This window comes from Mirounga leonina, unplaced genomic scaffold (assembly GCF_011800145.1).
Source record: "Mirounga leonina isolate KUSES-001 unplaced genomic scaffold, KU_Mleo_1.0 Mir_129, whole genome shotgun sequence".
NCBI classification, from domain to species: domain Eukaryota; kingdom Metazoa; phylum Chordata; class Mammalia; order Carnivora; family Phocidae; genus Mirounga; species Mirounga leonina.
The window spans coordinates 75,094,764-75,115,088 of NW_023270323.1; the positions used below are offsets into that span (position 1 = coordinate 75,094,764).

The 20,325-nt window shown below is 49.8% G+C and overlaps 1 protein-coding gene across 1 annotated transcript in view; it reads right to left on the reverse strand.

The window, feature by feature from the left end:
- Nucleotides 1-285: 285 nt before the first annotated feature.
- Nucleotides 286-20,325, reverse strand: part of OTOP1 (otopetrin 1) — a 32,999-nt gene continuing 12,959 nt past the window's right edge. Inside the window, exons 3-6 of the mRNA XM_035004436.1 lie at nucleotides 17,393-17,451; nucleotides 12,094-12,224; nucleotides 7,173-8,101; nucleotides 286-687 (exon numbers count right to left, since the gene is read on the reverse strand). Coding sequence (XP_034860327.1) covers nucleotides 517-687; nucleotides 7,173-8,101; nucleotides 12,094-12,224; nucleotides 17,393-17,451 — 1,290 coding nt within the window. The 3' untranslated portion in view covers nucleotides 286-516. The remainder of the gene's footprint in view (nucleotides 688-7,172; nucleotides 8,102-12,093; nucleotides 12,225-17,392; nucleotides 17,452-20,325) is intronic.

Below are 20,325 nucleotides of genomic sequence, written 5' to 3' on the forward strand. Positions count from 1 at the left end.
CCCATCCAGATGATAAAGATAACTTTGTTCCAAAACTTAACCATATTCAGAAAGTACAATATGAACTAAACGTGATTGTATCTACATTGATCAGCCCTGGGAAGGATAAGATGTAAGGATGATTATACTACTCAGATGAGCAGAGAAAGTTGTAGGTAGTCACATGATAACAGAAAACAATTTTTATGAAAAACAAACCGATCATTTTTCTTTCCCCAACCTGGAATCCCATTCTTTTAAAACAAAGGGTCTCATTTAAAAGGAGGTAAAATAATTGGGGTTCGATCAGAATGAACTAGCCAAGGCCAGATTTCGGCCGCCTCGTCGATGCTGAGCTAACTTGCTTACATTCATCTGGGGTGACAGACAATTCCAGCTCACAGCAAACACAACCGGTGCGGACAAAGGCAGCCCTCTTGCTTTTGTCCGGCAACGTTTGCCCAACCTGGCCATTCCCAGGTGGCTCCAGTGAGTTCTCTTGTTAGGTCACTCCTCGGGCTTTGATGTGGACACAGACTATATCTTACAATAGACCTCAAAGAGAGAGGCAGCTGCGTGCATTCGGTAGAAAATAGAAAACGGCATGGCCAGGTTGACCACAATTATCCAGGGTTCAAAGCCAAAGACAATCTCCTCTAATCCGTTGTCGTACTCGGGGCGGCAGCCAAAGGCGGGAGGGATCCAAAGCTGCAAGAGAAGAGGAGCCTGTTCTAGCAGCCGCTCAGAAGCCCCACATGACCCCCAGGCGCTGGCCTGGACTCGGGGACACGGAGTCACACCTGTCTCCGCACCGCATTTCACGTCTCCACGGAGCTGGTCAAATCCACGCAGCCCACCTGACCCTTCTCTCTTCCTCAGCCCCGTCCTGAGTGAACGCTGTTAACACCCACCTGATTCTCTCCATCCCCACAGCCCTCACCTCAGTAGGGTCCTCAGTATCCCCCACCTGCATGCCACAATTCCCCCAACTGCCCCCCCTCCCAACTCCAGCGGACGCCTTCCATCCACCCCTGACCCCACTGTGGGAGTGATCTTCGTAAAGCACACATCTGACCTTGTCATTCCTCTGCTTGTCACTCTCCAGTGACTCCCAACAGCCTTCAGGAGAGTCCAAATTCCCCCAGTGACTGGGCGCCTGTCCACGTTTCCATGTCCCTCATCATGCCCTTCACTCCAGCTTCCAAAAGCCAGATGTGCCTTTCTCCCTCAAGTCTTCAGGGCTTTGCTCCTGCCTCTTCCTCTGTCACCGGCTCCCTGTCTGCCTTTTTGACTGAATCCTACCTTCTTCCAAGTCCTGAGATACCACTCCTTCCAGGAAGCCCTCCTTGATCTAACCAGTCTGGGCAGGAACCCCCTATGTGTTCCCACAGCCCCCAGGGTTTGCCTACAGCAGAGGTCACCTGTTTATCACACCCGGCTTCACACACCAACATTGGTGCTGGGACATCCCAGCCACATGGGCCTGGGCCACTGAGTTCTGTGGTCTCTCTGGCTTGACCTAGAGAGACAGCCCAGACCCTGCCCACCACCGCCCTGTCCCGCCCCGATCAGGGGAGAGGAGAACACGCCTTAGAGCCACACCTGGGTTTGTGGCACTTACAGACTCTCATCTGACCCCTCCAAGCCCTCAGTCTCCTCGTCTGTAAGATGCGAACACTGGCACTAGTCTCCCACGGCTCAGATGAGAATAAAATCCCAACTACGCTTGCAAAACCGAAAGCCGTAACCTATTGTCACTGCTGCTCGTGGAAACCACACACTGGTCCCCCCTCCCTCGGTCTCCCTGCCCCAGGTCCTCCTCCTCCTCCCCCCCTGCACGGTGGCAAGGCCTCTCGGGTGACATCCCCCCCCATCCCACCTCCTGGAAGTCATGTTCTTGTGGAACGCCCTCCCCTTGAGTCGGGCTGAGCCTAGTGACTCGCCTCTACCATCGGAATATGACAGAAGTCATGAGGTGTCACTTCTGAGGTCAGGTGCCAAAAGGACTGCAGAGTCCATCTTGTTCACGCCCTCCTGCAAGAGAGGGAGCTGCCCCCCTGTTGTGTGCTGCCCTGTGGCCAGGCACCGCGGGAGGTCCCAGCCCAGCAGCCTTCAAGGAACTCACGCCCTCAGCCCAACAACCTACCAGGAGCAGGTTGGGAAAGACCCCCAGGGGTCCGCTTCGAAGTGGCCGCAGCGCCCGGTTGGGCCGTTCGCTCCCAGTGAGAGACCCTGGCAGAGGCAACGGTGAAGCTGCGCTTGGACTCCTGCCCCACAGACATCATGACAAAGAGGTGTTGTTGGAGCTGCTGAGTGTGGGGTGATTCCTTACACAGCAGGAGCTGACTGATACCGGCCTCTCCGTACAAGCATTACCTCGGATCTCTGCCCCCCTGTTCTCAGGCTCTGCTTCTCAGGCTCCTCCCACCACTCTGGCTACTCCTCCCTGGCTCCTCCTTTGCTCAGTCTCTCACGGTTGGCTGGGGGGCTCATCCCTGGGTCCTCTCCTCTACACACATGACCCCTGGATGAGCTCCCCCAGCCTTGGCTGTAAGTACCCACTATGGGCTAAGGACTCCCGAGCCTGAATCACCCACCTGCTCCGCCCTCGAGGACGCCACGGGCTGCTTGGTGTCTAACCTGCATCTCAAACCCCCTACCATTAGCAACATCTTCCTCCCCATCATTATCAAACTTCCAGGGGTCATCCTTGTTTTCCTGCTCACCCTCAGAACCCTCTGCCTGCCACCCAGCCCATCAGCGAGCCTGGAGGACCGTGCCTCCAAGACACCCAGGCAGCCGTGCAGCCATTTCTGGCCCCGTGCACCTGCCCAGACCCCCACTCTCCGCTCTCACCTGGACCATTGCAGTAGCCTCCTGCCTGCTCTCTGGCTTACACCGCGCCCCCGGACAGGTGCATTCACCGCTCAGCTGCCAGACCCGTTTCTTATGCCAATAAGATCATGTCCCTTCCCTGATTAAGGCCCCCCAAGTCTTCATAGTGTACTTAAAATGAAATCTACCCCCTACCTGGGATTATAAAGCCCTCTCTCTGCTGGCTGATCCCTCGCCAACCCGCTAACCCTGCTGCCCAATGACCCGCACCCCCAGGGCCCCAGGCACATGGCGCATCATGTGGTGGGAGAGAAAGCCCCTCTCAGCAACCTGGGCCTTCTGATCTGAACCAGCTGCCAGGCGCAACCTCACACCCTCTCTACCTGTTCTCTGCGGAGCGCGGAGCGCACGTCACTATAAGGTGTGTCTTACTTGACGCTTATTGCCCTCTCTGCCATCTGATTTGCAAGCGCCCCAAGACCAGGAGGAAGGCGAGACCTCGGTCACATTGCCCCCCATCACACACAGCCGTGCTGGCCCTCGGGAGACACCCAGTGGATAGATCTTCAGGAGAGAGAGGAATGGAGGAAGGGAGGGAGGGGAGGAGGGGAGGAGGAGGGAAGACAGAGGACGGAGAAGGGAAGGACAGACGATGGGCCCTCTTTCCTGAAATCCAGATCTTTACATCTGCTATTAAGTTGGCTGGAGTCCTTGCTCCTCATCCCATCAGCAGGTGGGTCTACGTCCCCTTCCCTTGAATCTGGGGGATGCTGTCACCGCTTGACCCATAAAATATGGCAGTAACTAATGCCACACAACATTCACAGGCAGACCCTAAAAGACTGGCACTTCTGGTCTCCCAGCAGGTCGGCTCTGGGGCCCTGAGCTGCCACATAAGAACCCTGAGACCCCCACTCTCCATGCTAGAGAGCCCATATATAGATACTGCAGCCGAGGGTCCCGCTGAGCCCTCCCAGCCACCCCCACCCCAGCCATCAGATCTTGGACCCTCCAGCCCAGCCTGCCCACCAGCCTCAGTTGATGCCGTGAGGGACAGGAGAATTTCCCAGTGAAGCCCCGCCAGAAGTTCTAACCCACAAGGTCCTAAGACCTAATCACACGGCTGTTTTTTGTTGTTATGGTTGTTTTATTTTTTTTAGAGAGGGAGAGAGAGAATCCCAATGGGGGACTCGAACCCATGACCCTGAGATCATAACCTGAGCCGAAATCAAGAGTCAGATGCTTAACCAACTGAGCCACCCAGGTGCCCCAAACAGCTGTCGTTTTTGTCCTCCATTTGGGGTCATTTGTTATGCAGCAGTAGGAAACCAAACATCAGCCTGTTGGCTACGTTCACCTGGGTGTCTCAGAAGCACCGCAAAAATGCACGTGTCCAGTACTAAACTCAGGAGCTTCCTTCCAGGCCGAGCCCTCCCCGAGCCTGCCTCCCCTTCAGAGTCTCCAGTCTCCATAAACAGCATCACCATCTCCCCAAGAGCTCAAGTCAGAACTGGGGCATCATTCTTGACATCTCCCCCCCTTCACACGCTACCACATGGATGACCCTGGGGAGTTATGCTGAATGAGATAAGCTGGTGGCAAAGAGACAAATACCGTGTGATCCCACTTACATGAGCTACGTGGGGTGGTCGAACTCACAGAGATAGGAGGTGGGGTGGCGTTGGCCTGGGGACATCGGGGGCAGAGCTCAGACATGAAGAGACAGCACGTGTCCCCCACCTGGGACAGAGCCCCGAGTCTAGCCTCTGGGTCGCAACAGACCATCAGTTGCCACTTGATTCTACTATTGCGTTTGCTCTTCGTCTTCAAGCTCGTCCACACCTGCAAGCCAAGTTCCTCAGCAGCGGTCAAGCAAAGAACCCAGGGGGAAAGTGGCTTTCCTGAACTTGCTGAAAAGAGATCTATTCACCCCTCTGGGTTTGGAACAAAAATGATACGCCTTAGGGGAGTTCTGCAACCAACTCTGACCCTATAAGATGAGCTGATACACCCCTCTCAGGAATACAAGCCTCACATAAAATGCAGCCCCGCTGTGGTCACTAATATCGATCTCTCTCGTCTTCCCGTTTAATTCCTTCATCCACTGCTGCCCCCGCATAGTGCCCAGCATACAGCAGGTGCTCCATAAATGCCTATTCAATGAAAGAGGAGGGCCCACCGGGAGCCACACTCTTCTGGGACCCCCTTCTTCCTTCAGAGCTCCTCGTAATCGTCTGCCGACCTGGAGGGGGACCGAGGTCCGGGGGACCCAAAGCAAGAATCAGATTTGATGCGCAGACACGTGGCCTTTATGGCTTCAGAGGGACCCTCTCAATTTGTGGCCTTAGAGTCAGATCAGAATGTGCAGTGCCCGGGCATGCACCAACTGAAATGAGGTAGCTCAACCGCCAGCGGCCGATGGGAACCAGAGTAGCCCGGATGACCTGGAAGCTGGCAATAGGTTGCTGATGACCATGACAGCAGGCAGGCCCGTGGTCGGGGCGTCCCCGCCACGCCACCAGCCACGGTCATCGAGAGGCCTGTGTGGTACCAGGGGCCACTCCCCCCTCCTCTCTACTGAGTCCTGGCATCCTTCTGTGAATCTCTAGAACAAATCCCAACAACACAGTGCTTTTTGCTCCTTTTTCTTCTCTCCATCCTCAGGCCCACTGCTCTGGATCAAGTGCCCATCATTTCCCATCTGGGCAGATGCAGGGCTTCTGTTCAGGTGTCCTGGCCCTTGGGCTTACCTTTCTCCAGCCTTCTCGCACCTGCTGCTAAGGGGATCGTTCCACAACACAAACCGAGAGGGGCCTCTATTGCCTCCAGCATAAAGACCAGACTCAGCCAGGCTTATGAAGTTCGCTCAAGGCAGACCCACTAACTGGACCCGCCTTCCTCTTTCCCCCACCACTGCTCTCCTGGATATTATGGAATTCATGCTAAACTACATGCTGCTCCCCAAATGGACCACAGTATCTTCTGCCTCTGTGCCTTTGAGCATCATATGCCCTCTGCTCCAAACGCTTTTGCTTGCCTTGGCCACCTGGTAAACTTCTAGCCATTCCTGGATACAGAGGCAGCCAAAACTGAGTTACTGGACATCTTCTACATTGCTGCTTTCCACCAGAGGCTGGAAGGCAAACCTTCCACGTCCCCAGCCTCTCCTGCAGCAAAAGGTAGCCATGTGAAAGCCACTGCCTGGCACTAGTACTTCTCTCCTTCTTCATGTCTTAAGCCCAGATGTGATGGTTGGTGCTGTTGCAGCCACCTTGTGACCATGTGGCAACAAGCATCACACTAAGCATGGTGAGGTGGAAAGATGAACAGTACCTGGATCCTCGATGATAGGGCTCAGCTGCCAGGCCAACCCCAAGTAGCCAACCTTCAGAATTCTTATCTTTAAGACTGAAGATCCTGCTGGCCAAGCTTTCTATTCCTTGCAGCCAAAAGCACTCCTAACTGAGCCTGGGCCTCACTTCAAGCATCCCTGACTCATTGAAGTCCCTCCCTGGATCCATGTTCCCATTACACCTTGCACATACCTGTCCCAACGCTTGTCCTAATCACTGTATATTTTTCCCTTGTGTCCCTCCACCCTAGATTGTGACCTCTCTGAGGAAGAGATTGTTGGAGAAGGTCATCAAAAAAGATGTGACTGCCGGTTGACCCCTGAGCTGGACCGGGGCACTCAGAGGCTCTTCACTCCCTCCCTTGTCCTTGGAATTTGGGTTCTGTTGGCCTTTCTCCCTCCCAGAGGCTGCTCTAAGGACACAGCCCTAAAATAAGGATGTGGTGTTGAGAACATAGTGGTGTTGAAATAAGGATGTGGTGTTGAGAGTACAGTATACGTGACCGAGCCCAGCTAAGGCCTCTCTCCCCTCTCTCTCTCTCTCTCTCTGTATGTGTGTGTGTGTGTGTGTGTGTGTGTGTATATAAACTTTTACAATTTGGCAGACAGGTGCAGAGATCCACTCGTCTTCTATTGCCCAAGACAGGCCTCGTATATAAGTTCCCTTGGCTTATGAAAACCATCACTACAAAGCTGGAGTGGCCTGCTTCTCTCTGCTGTCTCTCCCTGACCTCCGTGTAGGGGAACCTGTTTCAGATCACACTCGGGAGAGTGGTAACCTACAGACCTTGAGTCTTCTTAGCTGCGATCCTTAGCCCCAGCCCCAGCCACCGGCACACAACAGTATACAGTAAGTGGATTTGTAGAACAGAGGCTTTCATCCCAGCCTCATTCTTTAACCTTACACTTAAATCATTTTGCTAATAAGCTGCCTCCATTCCTTATTTGAAAAAAGCAAGGAAAATAGGTTGGTCATTTTTAAGACAAATAACTTAATGCAGATTACCGAGATATTGCAGAGGAACAAAAAGGCTGCAATATTCCTCAACACTCTTCTCTTGGCATGGCCCTGCAGGAAACAGGGGCGGCAGGCTGGGCTCGGGGTCCCTTCCCGGCTCCCCTCCTCCGCCTCTCTGCCACAGCCTTCTCTCAGATGCATGTTTCCATTGGCCACATGTGGTATCTCACTGCCCAGGGAAGCCACGTCAGTGGCCACGGCTCCGCTCTTGAGGCAGGACGAGGCGAGGGGTATGGCATCACCATTGCAGACTGTGACTACCCGCAGGGTTCTGATGTCCTCGGAGAGCTTCTCCGGCTCCCGGTGAATGGACTCGATGATGAAGAGGTTCTGGATGTATTTCTCGGCAATCACCAGGATGGAGTAGGGCAGGTTGAACCAGGTGTAGGGGGGGCGGGCTTCGGCACAGAGCATGGCCAAGATGGAGCCCCAGGAGATGAGCCAGGAGCCGGAGGCAGTGCCCACCAAGAGGTCCGCGTCCAGTTTGCGGGCTGGGTTTCTGGACTCATCTAGAGATTTCTCGTCTATCCTGTAAATCCAGATTCCAAACAGCCCCGCGGCCCCCATGAGCATCAGTAAGGCGATGGCATACAGGTAGAACATGATGAGTGCCAACTCGCTCTTGGTTTTGGAGCGTCCGATCTGAATCAGATATACCACCACGATCCCAATCGTGGCGGCCAGCACGGTCAGGCCCAGGACCGAGCCCGCCATGACCCCGGGAAATCGGAACTGTATGTTCTGACGCTGTTGACTGTCCACTTTGCGTCCGATGTTCTTCCACAGGACGTAGAGCATCGTGGAAGCCAGGATCTGATACTCTATGTTGAAGGGGTAGAGGTAGTAGATCCCCTGGGAGATGGCAGAGCAGAACGTCGGGGACGAGCAGTTACACGGAGGCGTGTGGTCATCCAAGACTGGGGGCCAGAGGACACGCATTGGAGGGCGGTTAGCATGGTCAGTGGGCAAGTGGAAAAGCACAAGGAAATATTTTCACTGAGGATTCACACGTGGGTTTTCCCATTGAATTAAAGCTTTGTTTGGTGGCTTATTGTCATGTTTGATATCATGGCTATATTGACAGTCATGAGTACTAACTGCATGAATCAGAGTTTATCCATACATCAGCCCTTGTGAATGGTATTGTGGAAATTTACTTAACATATAAAGGTGTTCACGAGATTCTGCTGAACGAAAGAAGCTTGCTAAAGAGGATAGAATATGATTCATTTTTATAAACTATAGGTATATGGATGATAACATGATAGATAGACACAAAAAATCTGGAAAGATATAAGCTAAAAGGTTAACAATGGTTAGATCTGGTGGGAAAATGGCAGGGAATTTTTCTTTTCTTTTCTTTTTCAGTAGAAGAAAGTTCTATCTTGTCTCTTCCCCCATCTTTATGGAGATATAATTGACATGTAACATTGTGTAAGTGTAAGGTGTCCATTGTTACTTACTTGTAGTAACTTGTTACTAGTAACTAGTTACTTGCTTCCCTGTATTCTCTAAACTTTCTTTGTGAATATGATTTACGTGTATGATTTTTTATTTTTTTTTTAATTTTATTTATTTGACAGAGAGAGAGAGACAGTGAGAGAGGGAACACAAGCAGGGGGAGTGGGAGAGGGAGAAGCAGGCTTCCCACAGAGCAGGGGGCCCGATGAGGGGCTCGATCCCAGGACCCTGAGATCATGACCTGAGCCGAAGGCAAACGCTTAACGACTGAGCCACCCAGGCACCCCCGTGTGTGATTTTTTAAATTATTGGATTCTTTTAAAGATTTGTTTATTTATTTTAGACAGAGAGAGAGTGCAAGTGAGGAGAGGGGTAGAGAGGGAGGGAGAGAAGCAGACTCCCTGCTGAGCATGGAGCCCAACACGGGGCTGGATCTCATGACGCTGAGATCATGACCTGAACCAAAACCAAGAGTCAGACGCTTAACCAACTGAGCCACCCAGGTGCCCCTAAATTATTGTTTCAAAAAATAACTTTGTGAGGGAAAATGCCCCTTCTCATTAGCAAAGATTTCACTCCTGAGAATATTCGATACTTGCAAGTGTAGTGCGAGACAGGTGCCATCCAAACCAATGGTCGGCACGCAAGTGGGCATCACCTTCCAGAAGGCACTTGGCAATGGTCTAAAGAACTATGTCAAACTGGGTGACGGGCATTAAGGAGGGCACATGATATGATGAGCACTGGGTGTTATATGTAACTGATGAATCACTGAACACTGCACCTGAAACTCATGATGTACTATAGGTTGGCTAATTGAATTAAATTTAAAAAAGAACTATTTCATAACAAGGAGCGAAAATGCTGTAAATAAATAATAAAATAGGTAACAAAGGCTATAGTCTCTGACCTATAATTCCGATCTATTTTAAGGGACAAGTCAAAAATGTGATCAAAGAATTAGGTAAAACTGTGTGTGTGCATGTGTGTTTGTGTGTGTGCATGCACATGAGAGAGAGAAACACTCCAGTGCCCAACAATTTAGAAACTGTTAAGTGAATTTTGGTACATCCATACAATGGAATAGTAGGCAGCCATTCAAAATTATAATTAAGTTGTGTTTTAATGATACAGGAAAATAATCACGTTACATAACAATGGAAACAAGTAAGAATAAATTGTATAGGGGCGCCTGGGTGGCTTAGTCGTTAAGCGTCTGCCTTCGGCTCAGGTCATGATCCCAGGGTCCTGGGATCGAGCCCCGCATCGGGCTCCCTGCTCAGCGGGAAGCCTGCTTCTCCCTCTCCCACTCCCCCTGCTTGTGTTCCCTCTCTGGCTGTCTTTCTCTCTGTCAAAAAAAAAAAAAAAAAACTTAAAAAAGAATAAATTGTATATACAGTATCTTCTAAATGCATATCACAGCTCAGTACTCAGTTGTGAAATCAATTTAGTGAATAGCTGCCAATATATATTTTCAACAGAGTAGACTTGTCATGGAATAGAACAGAATGCAATGGAATGACATCAGTAACAATAGAAATGTGAGTGTCTCTAATATGGTAAGGTTATTATTTCATGACATATGTGTGTACACACACAGGTCTGTGTGCGTTTAGGTTGCAGCTTAAGGTCTATTTCTTATTATAGGCTGCAGTCAAAAAAAAAAAGATCGAATATATATAGTATGATCTTAACTATAAATAAATAAATAGGACACTGCAAAGAAATAAGCCGATATTAACAGCATGGAACTGCATTTCTGGGTAGGTGTTATTGTAGATTTTTTTTTTTCTCTATACTTTGTCATTGTTTTAGCTTATGATTTGCATATGCCAGGTATAAAACCAAATGGAAAGCTTTGTGGCAGCACAAATCACCTCACCTTTGCAAAATACTGCAATTTTGAATTCATGAGGAGTTTCCCACCCCTTATAGCCCAGTATGCTACTATGCAAAAGTCAGGGGAAGAAATCGAGGAGAAAGGCTCAGATGAACAGAATGTTAGAGCTGATGGAGTCCTTTCTTTGTAAATTTATCCATCTTTCCACAGAAGTTCCTGGAGCCAAATCAAACCCTGGTTCAATCATTTACTTGCTGTGTGAACCTGGGCCAGTTACTTAACTACCCTGTGGCTTGATGGCTTCATCCGTATGATAAGGTCAACACTGACTACCCCACGGTGTTTTGGGTCCAGAATTGAACATGCCACGTGGAGGGACTAGAGCAGCCTGCCAGGCACTCAGCAGACACTTAATAAAAGTTTGTTGTTGTTGTTGTTTTCACTGCTGTTACCATTATGGGCACCAACAAGGAAAAGAGGACTTCCCCAAGAGCTGGCTGCCAGGGTAGAGCAGGGGTTAAGGGGTAAAGAAGTAGCATGTATCCCTGATTTCACCATCCCCACCCAACTGGTGAGGAAACAGTTTTAAGGTTGCCCCCAGGGCACCTGAGGCTCAGTCAATTAGGCTTCCATGATCTCAGGGTCGTGATCTCAGGGTCATAAGATCAAGCCTGGCATCTGGCTCCGTGCTGGGTGGTAAGTCTGCTTGAGATCCTCTCTCTCCCTCTGCCCCTCCCCCACCTTGCTCTCTCTCTCTAATACATATATAAATCTTAAAAAAAAAAAAATAAAGTTGCCCTCGGTGACGGGCCTGGGGTCGTACAGTGAGTGTAGAGTATAATACATCAAAGCTGGAAGGACCCCCTGAAAGTGCCTGGTACAGGTCTCCTCACTCTATGAATGAGAAAAGGGAGGCCCAGAGAGGTTGAATGGCTTCCAAAAGTCACACAGCCAGGACGTGATGAGAACAAGACCCAAATCTGGGATATCCGGTTCCCGGTACATTTCCCCTCCCCACATTCCCATCAGCCCCATCCCACTGCTCTAATAGAGAAGCGACAGGTCATAAATGCTAAAGAACTTTGGCAGTAGATTGATTGGCAACATGGGCTCTCAAATAGGAGCAAGGGGGAATAAAGATGGGCCAAAAGTGCAAGCCCAGAAGAGTTCAATAAAAACTTCAAACAAACTAAAACCAATTAATGGCAACCCTTAGACTTCTCTGGGTATTTTAAAGCTATACTTTTAGTCAAATGAACTGGTAATAGAAGCTTAATTAAAAACACAATGACTGCCAATCTTCCATAGTTGTGAACAAAGACATTGACTTCCATACCAAACTCTACCGTGAGAAATGGTACCCTAAATGATAACCCTTGCGTCTGACAAGTCCCTGAGTCACCGAAGAAACCATTAATTATGCTCAGCACATCCTACTTATGGAACCAGGATGAGGGACTTAGGAGGTTTTGAAAGATTTTCAACAACAGATGATTGTCTGGCCAGTGATGAGTTGGGTGGACCCTGCCCCTCCATCTCTGAACATTCTGGTCTCTGCGGGTTTCCAAGAGGTTCCAGCATGGGGGCAGGGCAACTCTTATCACTCACCTATTGTGATGTTCCCAAAGCCCAGAGTGATGAGCCGTTCCTTGTGCTCATTAAGTTGGTGCTTTGATTCATTCAGGACGCCATTGGTCCACAGAAGCAGATTGGTGAACACCGAGTGTATCACCCCAAACCTGGAAAACACAAGGACTCTGTTATTGAGCAGCCCTGGGAAGCTCCAAGCCCCATGGGGTGAGATGGAGACATCGCACGCATGCACACTCACTCACACACACACACACACACACACATGCATGCTTCCTTCTTAGCCATGATTCTGGTTTCACCAGCAGCTCATACTCTGGGTGGGTCCCTGTGTGGGGAGAGGCAGTTCCATGGGAACTTCCAAAACCACAGTCTTGGCATTCTGTCATAATACTGAACCTGCCAGTACTCAACTCATTGTCAATGGGACAAAAAGAAACTGGGTCTTGGAAGCAGGGGTCCAGTGATGGAAAATTACTGAAAGCACACACCATCCTCACCATACCCCAAACCCTTTCTTCCAGAAGGGAAGAGGAGAGAACCATGAGGGAAAGATGAAGGGCTACACTGGAAATCTGGAGAGTTGAGCAAGCCCTTACTGTTGGCTGGCCAACCCAATGATCATCATCCACCCCCTCTGTCTTACAACTTAACTCTAAGCAAACTGAAACAGGTCAGAGACTTGCTCTCTGGTCTCCCCTGAAGTTAGGCATGGCCACTCTGCCCAGTGGGATGTGAGGTCAAGACTACTGGGCACTACTGAAAGCTTCTGCTTTTCTGATGAAAGAGATGAGAATAAGAAAAGCCTACTCACTGTCCCTCTCCTCTTTATTTCCAGCCTTGCATACAGACACGAAGGCTGGCATTCTGGCAGCTGTCTTGTGACCATGAAGCAACCAGTGTGGGATGAAACGCTAATCCACTGAGAATGGCAGAGGGAGAGCACAGAAAGAGTCTGTTCTGTGGCAACACAGATCTGAGCTGCTGGAGTCTCAGACAGATTCAGGAATTAGGCTGAGGTCACAAATAAAGGCAGTAGCTGCCTTGGGATTTGAAGAACTAGTAAGCAACAGGACTGTCCTACTCTGACCTCCAGGACCTGCCCTTGCCTCAATGCCACGCCACTTCCGGGAAGAAGAAGATGAAGAGGAAGGTGGACGCTGGACTCTGGCACAGAAGAGAGGTCTGTGGGGAATATGGTTCCAATGGGATCAGAGCCTGTCTCAAAACCCCCAGTCTCCCCATGCTTGAGATTTAAGACGTATGCACACGGGTAGTCTCCAGGCACTTAACAATGGGCCTTGCACGTAGCAGAAGCAGCAAATCCTGATGATTTGGGAGAGGCATCCTTGAAGCATGCAGAGCTGATGGCTCCTCGGGTGGAGAGCACAGGCCCCACGGGAAGCATGCTCCAACCCGTCTAACCGACAGCACGCTTGTCCACGATCTGCCCGCAGGAAAACTGGTACAACTGGGTCCTCAACCCTGACCTTTCCTCTCCTCTGAGTGTTAACCCCAGCCAACCCCTCTGGGGCTCCCACAAGCGACCGCAAGCCAAACTTCCCTCGTTTGAACCCTGGCTTCTTTAGACAGCTGCAGAATGACCAGGCACACGTGGAGAAGGAGACAGGTGTCTGCCCATCTGCTCGCCCTTGAGCTTGCCCAGCTCTATTGATTGTGGCCAGCCTGCCCTGGGGCGTCTGGGAGGCACTGGATAGATCCTTGGACAAATGCAGACAATGCTGTTTGCCTCGGGCTTCCTTTTCTTTTACTTATAATGCACACAGCTCCCTTTTTTTCTCCTCTTTCCTGGGCCAAACGGCCCTGTCCAATCCCAGGCCCACTGAACCCGATGAGATAATGTCCATGCCACCTGCAGCCAGAGCCTGGCGTGCCGTGCAAGCTCCCCACAAGCTGGCAGCCTCCTGCTGGTCTAACCTGGAATTGTCCTACAAACTAAAGGCAGACATCACTTCCTCATGCCAGGCCACCCTTCTCATACTTGGGGCTGATACAACAAAGACAAGGCTTCCATGAGCCACTTCTAATCTCAGTGTATGTCCTCAGCTCTGCTTTCAGAACTCCTGTTCCTCTAAATCTCACCCTGGGGAAAAGAAAAGGACTCAAGCAAATTAAAGAGAATTCTTAGATCAGGAGAAAAGTCCCAGGACATACTAAAAGCATGGGACAGTGGAATATTGGCTCAAAAGACTGGGCGGTGGGGGAGGGTGGGGGACAAGTCCCAGAGTGGTAAGTTCTGAAGCCTTCAGGGCCTGGCAGGAAATGTGAATGAAGAAAGCAGGTCTGGGCCACATTAGGGAGTGGTGGGGTCTGTAGCAAATGGAGGAAACAGACCCCATTCAGCTCTAACCCTTTGTTGTATGCACTTATGGGATTGCCAAATCTTCTAATTTTTCTAGAGAAGTCTAAATCTAAAACCTGAAGGTGGCGAGTAACTCAAAAGTGTTTTAACACTTTGCCCTACAAACAAAACAGATTAAATTAAGCTCTATGCCTATCTTGTTCAAGCCTCTCTCCATCCGGGTTAGCAAAGGGGCCCCAAGACAGGGAGAGACTTGTGTCCAATCATCAACAAGCACAGCACGGCGTCCCATCCCTTGGAGATCCTTCAGATGACAGATCCGAGTGGCAAATGTCTGGGTGCAAGGCCTAGAGCAGTGTTGTCCACACACCGATGGTGCGAGACACAGCCACACGTGTGATTTTAGATGTTCTTGCCGCCACTTCTTAAAATGTGGTAAGACAAGGGACAGGTGAAAATGGTTGGAACAATTTTCTCTGAAACCCAATCTATTGAATATGCTATGATATCAACATATAAGCAATACCAACAAAAAGTATTAGTGAGATATCTTACATTCTGTTTGACATCCTAGTCTCTGAAATCTGGTGTGTATTTTATACTTCCCGCACATCTGGGTTGGAAGTAGCCCCAGCTCAAGGGCTCAGTGGCCCCAGGTGGCTGGTGGCTGCTATCCTGAGCAGCGAGGATGTCAAAAGCAAAGCCAAAGACCCTTTTGCACCTGGAGGGAAATGGGCCCAATGTCCTGAGGCTGTTATTACATAAGTGACAAAAGCAAAGAGAGAGACCCCACCAGCAAAGCCAGAGGGCCTCTGCGGTCACAGCAACACGTGAAAATCACAGTGGGTTTAAAGTCAACAATCATAAAAATAATCATTTAAAAAAAGCTATAAAGTCAACATCCAGAGTCTTGGTTTTCTCACCTGCTAAATGATGATGAGATGCTCAATGCACATCTGTTGAAAATATCTCGCTCTTGACCCCAACAATTCTATTCTAGGACTTTAAGCCAAGCAAATCATCAGAGATGTTCAAAAATATGTTTGACCAGAGATGTTCATCACAGTATGATTTATAACAGCAATAAAACTTTCAGAAAGATTAAACATTCAGCAACAGCTGTTATGGACTGGCTTGTGTCCCCTCGAAAGTCCTCTGTCGAAGCTCTGACCCCCAATGTGACCATATTTGGAGAGCCTCTAAGGAGGTAATCAAGGGTAAGTGAGGTCACAATGGTGGGACCCTAATCCAGTAGGCCTGGTGTCCTTTGAAAGGGAGGAAGAGACAGCAGAGTTCGATCTCTCTCCCTGAGCACAGAGGCAAGGCCACGTGAGGCCACAGCAAGGAGGCAGGGTCTGCAGGCCACCGACACCAGCCCTGCTGCCACCTTGATCTTGGACTGCCAGCCTCCAGGACCGTTAGTTAGAGCCGCACGTTTGGGTGGCTCAGGCCTCCCCGTGCGCGGTGGTCTCTGACCATCCCCAGCGGAGCACCACGGCAGGGGCTGCTGAGACCAACCCCAGGAGCGGCGCTCTGGGCAGGCGGGAGAGGCCACGGTGTAGACCCACACCACGGACGGGAGGGCAGGAGAACGAAAAAAATGAAAAGCAGCAGCAGAGCAAGAAGAAAAAGAAAAAAGGAATAAAAACAGTATCTATTCGTGGAAAAAAGCCTGGCAAGAAGCAGATCATAATCAACAGTAGTTACTGCTGGGTGGCGGGCATCTTAGTTCTTTTTGCTGGGTTCTCGGGGCCTGGACCGCGCTTGTCCCGGATTTGTCCCATTTGACGGCATTTGTCCATGCCCCTCCCCTGGAGGCGAAGCATCTGCGCCACTTCGGCCCCTCCCTGCTGCCCCTTCCCCCCCCCCCCCCCCAGCAAGGGGGCGTGGCTTCTCCCGTTAAGGCGGGGGTTAAAGATCACTGCCAAGGCCACCCCTGGGAGCTATGGCGGGGGAGGGGGGGATAGCACGGGCTGCCAGCGCACAGCTCCTGGGACCTCCCACCACGTGCCTGGGATACCTGGGCCCATCATCCCTGCCTGGCAGCCGGCTCTGCGCACATTAGCAGCTCCCTAGATGCTTAACTGCTTGTTGAGGCTGAACTTTCTGCCTAAGGAGATCGGTGAAAGTTACTTCCATATAAATAGTCTATCAAAATAGTTCTATCCAGTGGTCATCCATAAATCAATCTTTTAAATACCTGTAGTCATTTCAAATGGTACTGGGAGTTGTCTGTTCCTCACGGATATAAGAGATCTTTCTAGGAAGCAAATGCTGATCCTTTGATTCTCTGGTACGTGTTCACCCAGGGCTTTCTTGCATGATAACAATACTTGCCGTCTTGTTAATTCACCCTTGTATCCTATAGGTTCTTTCTTTCTTTTTTTTTTTTTTAAAGATTTTATTTATTTATTTGACAGAGAGAGAGACAGCGAGAGCAGGAACACAAGCAGGGGGAGTGGGAGAGGGAGAAGCAGGCTTCCCGCCGAGCAGGGAGCCCAATGCGGGACTTGATCCCAGGACCCTGGGATCATGACCTGAGCCGAAGGCAGACGCTTAACGACTGAGCCACCCAGGCGCCCCCTATAGGTTCTTTCCCTTGAACCTCACAATTGCTGAGAGAAAGGGGACTGATATAATAACAGATCCCACCCTTCTGAGCACTTGTTACGCACCAGGCACACACTTTAGATCCATTACTTCATTCAGTCCTCAGAGGTTGGCTCTACTATTATTTCCATTTACAGATGAGGAAAACCGAGGATCATAAAGGAAAGTGTCTCAGATGGCAGCGTGGGAACTGAAACCCCACATCGTCCTACTTCCAGGGCCATCCCCAGGAAGAGGTGGATGGTGCAGGGTGAGGGCTTTGCTTGTCAGGATGGAGGAGACAGTTGGTCTCATATTTACAACCCAAGATAGATGGCTGCAATGAGTTTGTTTGCTCTACACGTGCACCAAATTCAACAGTAAAGCAATTCCCATGTTTTTTACCTTTCCAGGGTTTTGAAAGACTGGATGACATCCTTTGCATGCCCCCAAAGAAAATACACCTAGGAAGTAAAGGAAGAAAAGAAAGATGCATCAGTGAAAACCATCGTTATATTTGCACCCTGAGAAGCTATGCAACTTGCAGAAACAGAATGGGAAGATGTTCGGGACCTCAGTGACCTCCCATCCCAGATTCATCTCAGGTGTCAGTGCCATCCCCCAGTGGGGACCGTGCTCCAGGAGCCTGGGGTGAGAACTGAGTGAGGCTTCCAGGTTTGGGAGGAAGAGCTTCTAGGACAGGTTGAAGCTGTCAGAGGGGATGGGGCTTGGGGAGTGGCAGCCTGCCTGTCATGAGCCCCGTTTCCCGATTCTATCACCTGTGTTAGGCTTCCTCCAAGAACTATCCACCGAACAGTTCCTACGCCAGTGGCCTGACACCAAATTTTGAGTGCTTTAAATGAAGAGCAGATTGAATCAGGCTGGCGCTTCATTTCCCTGTGTGCCATGCACCACCCAGGCCCCTGGCCAAACAGCCATAAGCTGCAGCACAGGGCTGGCGCCCATGGGGGAGGCTGGTGTGGGACCTGTGCGCAAATCCTCGGGCAAGTCAGGGTACCTTTCTCCAGGTGTTTTCCCTTGCACGAAACAGGGATGATAGCGGAACCTACCTTGGATGGTATTATGATCCATTAAATAAGATTATCCATGTCAAGTACTTAGTACAGCGCTCAGAGTGGGCGCATTTTCAGTGAACGCTCTTCACTGGCAACTTACTCCCCATTAGCTGAATGCCTCCCACATGCCTGCTATTATTTGAGCTCCTAAAACATTTTGGGGTTTATTTCACACGCAGACACACATTGAGCACCCACCACATACCAAACACTGCTGGGCACTTTATAAATTTGTCTCATTCAATCTTCATTGTGCAATTAAGTGCTATCAAAAGAAAATCAGCACAAAAGAAAATTCACTGACATCCTCTCTTTTCCACGGTGTTCTGCCTCAGACTTACTGGCTGCTCTGAAAACACTTTTCAGGGGACGGGTCCTGAAACATCTGGCAACTTCAAATTCCGATAGCAGTGACTCCTGGTGAGACTTTCAGCCCAACAATAGGGAAGCAGTTCGTTAGAGGATTTATCAATGATTTCCAAATTAGACAGCTACTTCACTGATACTTTCATAAAGACTACATAGCAACACAAAAAGAGTTTATAATTTTTTAAGTGAAACTTCAGAATAGAAAATGCTGCCCCTTCTCTGTAAAAACGTCCACAAGAACGTATACACTGGAGTACAAGGAAGGAAAAGAACACAGAAACAGCAACATATGTTTCAGTTAGTGGGCTTACAGACACATTGTTATTCTATTTTCCAATTTTTTCTGGTTGATTATGTTTTTAAAATAAATATCTTTTAATGACCATGGAATCCAGCAATCCCACTTCTGGGTATACATCCAAAGGAATTGAAAGCAGGGTCTCAAAAAGATATTTGCACGCCCATGTTTATAGCAGCATTAATCACAATAGCCAAAAGGTAGAAGCGACCCAGGTGTCCATCTATGGAGGAATAAACAGAATGTGGTCCATCCATACAATGGAATATTGCTCAGCCTTAAACAGGACGGAAATCCTGGCACCTGCTACATCATGGATAAACCCTGAAGACAATACAGTCAGTGAAACACAGCCAGTCACTAGGTACCCCTTATGTGGGGTACCTAGAGTAGTCGAATTCATAGAGACAGGAAACAGAATAGTAGGTACCAGGGGCTGGGGGAAGAGGGAATCACTAGTTAGTGTTTAACAGGGACAGAGTTTTCATTTTGCAAGATGAAAGAGTTTTAGAGATGGGTTGCACAGCAGTGTGAATATACTTAACACTACTGAACTGTAGCTAAGACAGCAAATTTTATGTTTTAAAATAAATACCATATTGCTTTAAAATAGTGTCTTTCATTCCCCAGCCATCTAGTATAGCAAAGGCATGTAGCAAGTGACCACTAGGTACAGAATGCTTGATTAATTGGCTGATAAAATGCCTTAAATCCAGAAGCTAGAGATCTGCAACCCACCAAGTAGCAGAGTGATATTTTGAAAACTCACATTTGTCCAGGTATTCCTCTGCCTAAAGCCTTCAATGGCTCCCCATTGCCCTCAGGATAAAGTTCAAGCTCCTGAGTGGCTGTCAGCCTTGGCCAAGTGCTCACTGTAAGTGCTTTATACACAGCAGTTCCTTTAATCCTCACAACAACCCCGAGAAGTAGGCCCTTTACAGATGAGACCGTGAGGCCCAGAGAGGGTAAGTAATTTGCCAGAGCTCACATTGCTGGTATGAGCCAGAGCCAGGTCGTCTGACCAGAGTCCACGCTCATAAGCCCTACACCAAACCATGGCCCTGTCTGTGTCCAGTGCCCTAGCCTGCTCCCCCCCACAGACCCACATGTCTTCTCTCCGGCATGCAGGAAGACCATACATCCCCCAAGTGTCCTCTTTTAATGTCTCTGACACACCACACCCCTCTTTCCTTGACAGCTCTGGGGCTCTTCCTGGCAAAAACCACCCCTCACCCCAAAGCTGGCGAGAGTCCTCCCTGGGGCTCCTTCATCACTGGGAGACTTTGGTCAAAGCATGGAGCCTCCATGTTTTCACTGTTCATGTTTATGAATTTCTCCCCATCTGACTGACAACTCCGTAGGGCTCAGAACACAGCTCTTCACCCTTGCACTCCCAGTCCTGGGAACAGTATTTGCTGGGTCCAGAGTGAAGGCAGGAAGGCAGGAAGGCAGGTTGACAGGGAGGAAGGGAGGAAGGGAGGAAGGGAGGAAGGGAGGAAGGGAGGAAGGGAGGAAGGAAGGGAGGAAGGAAGGGAGGAAGGAAGAAAGGAAGGAAGGAAGGAAGGAAGGAAGGAAGGAAGGAAGGAAGGAAGGAA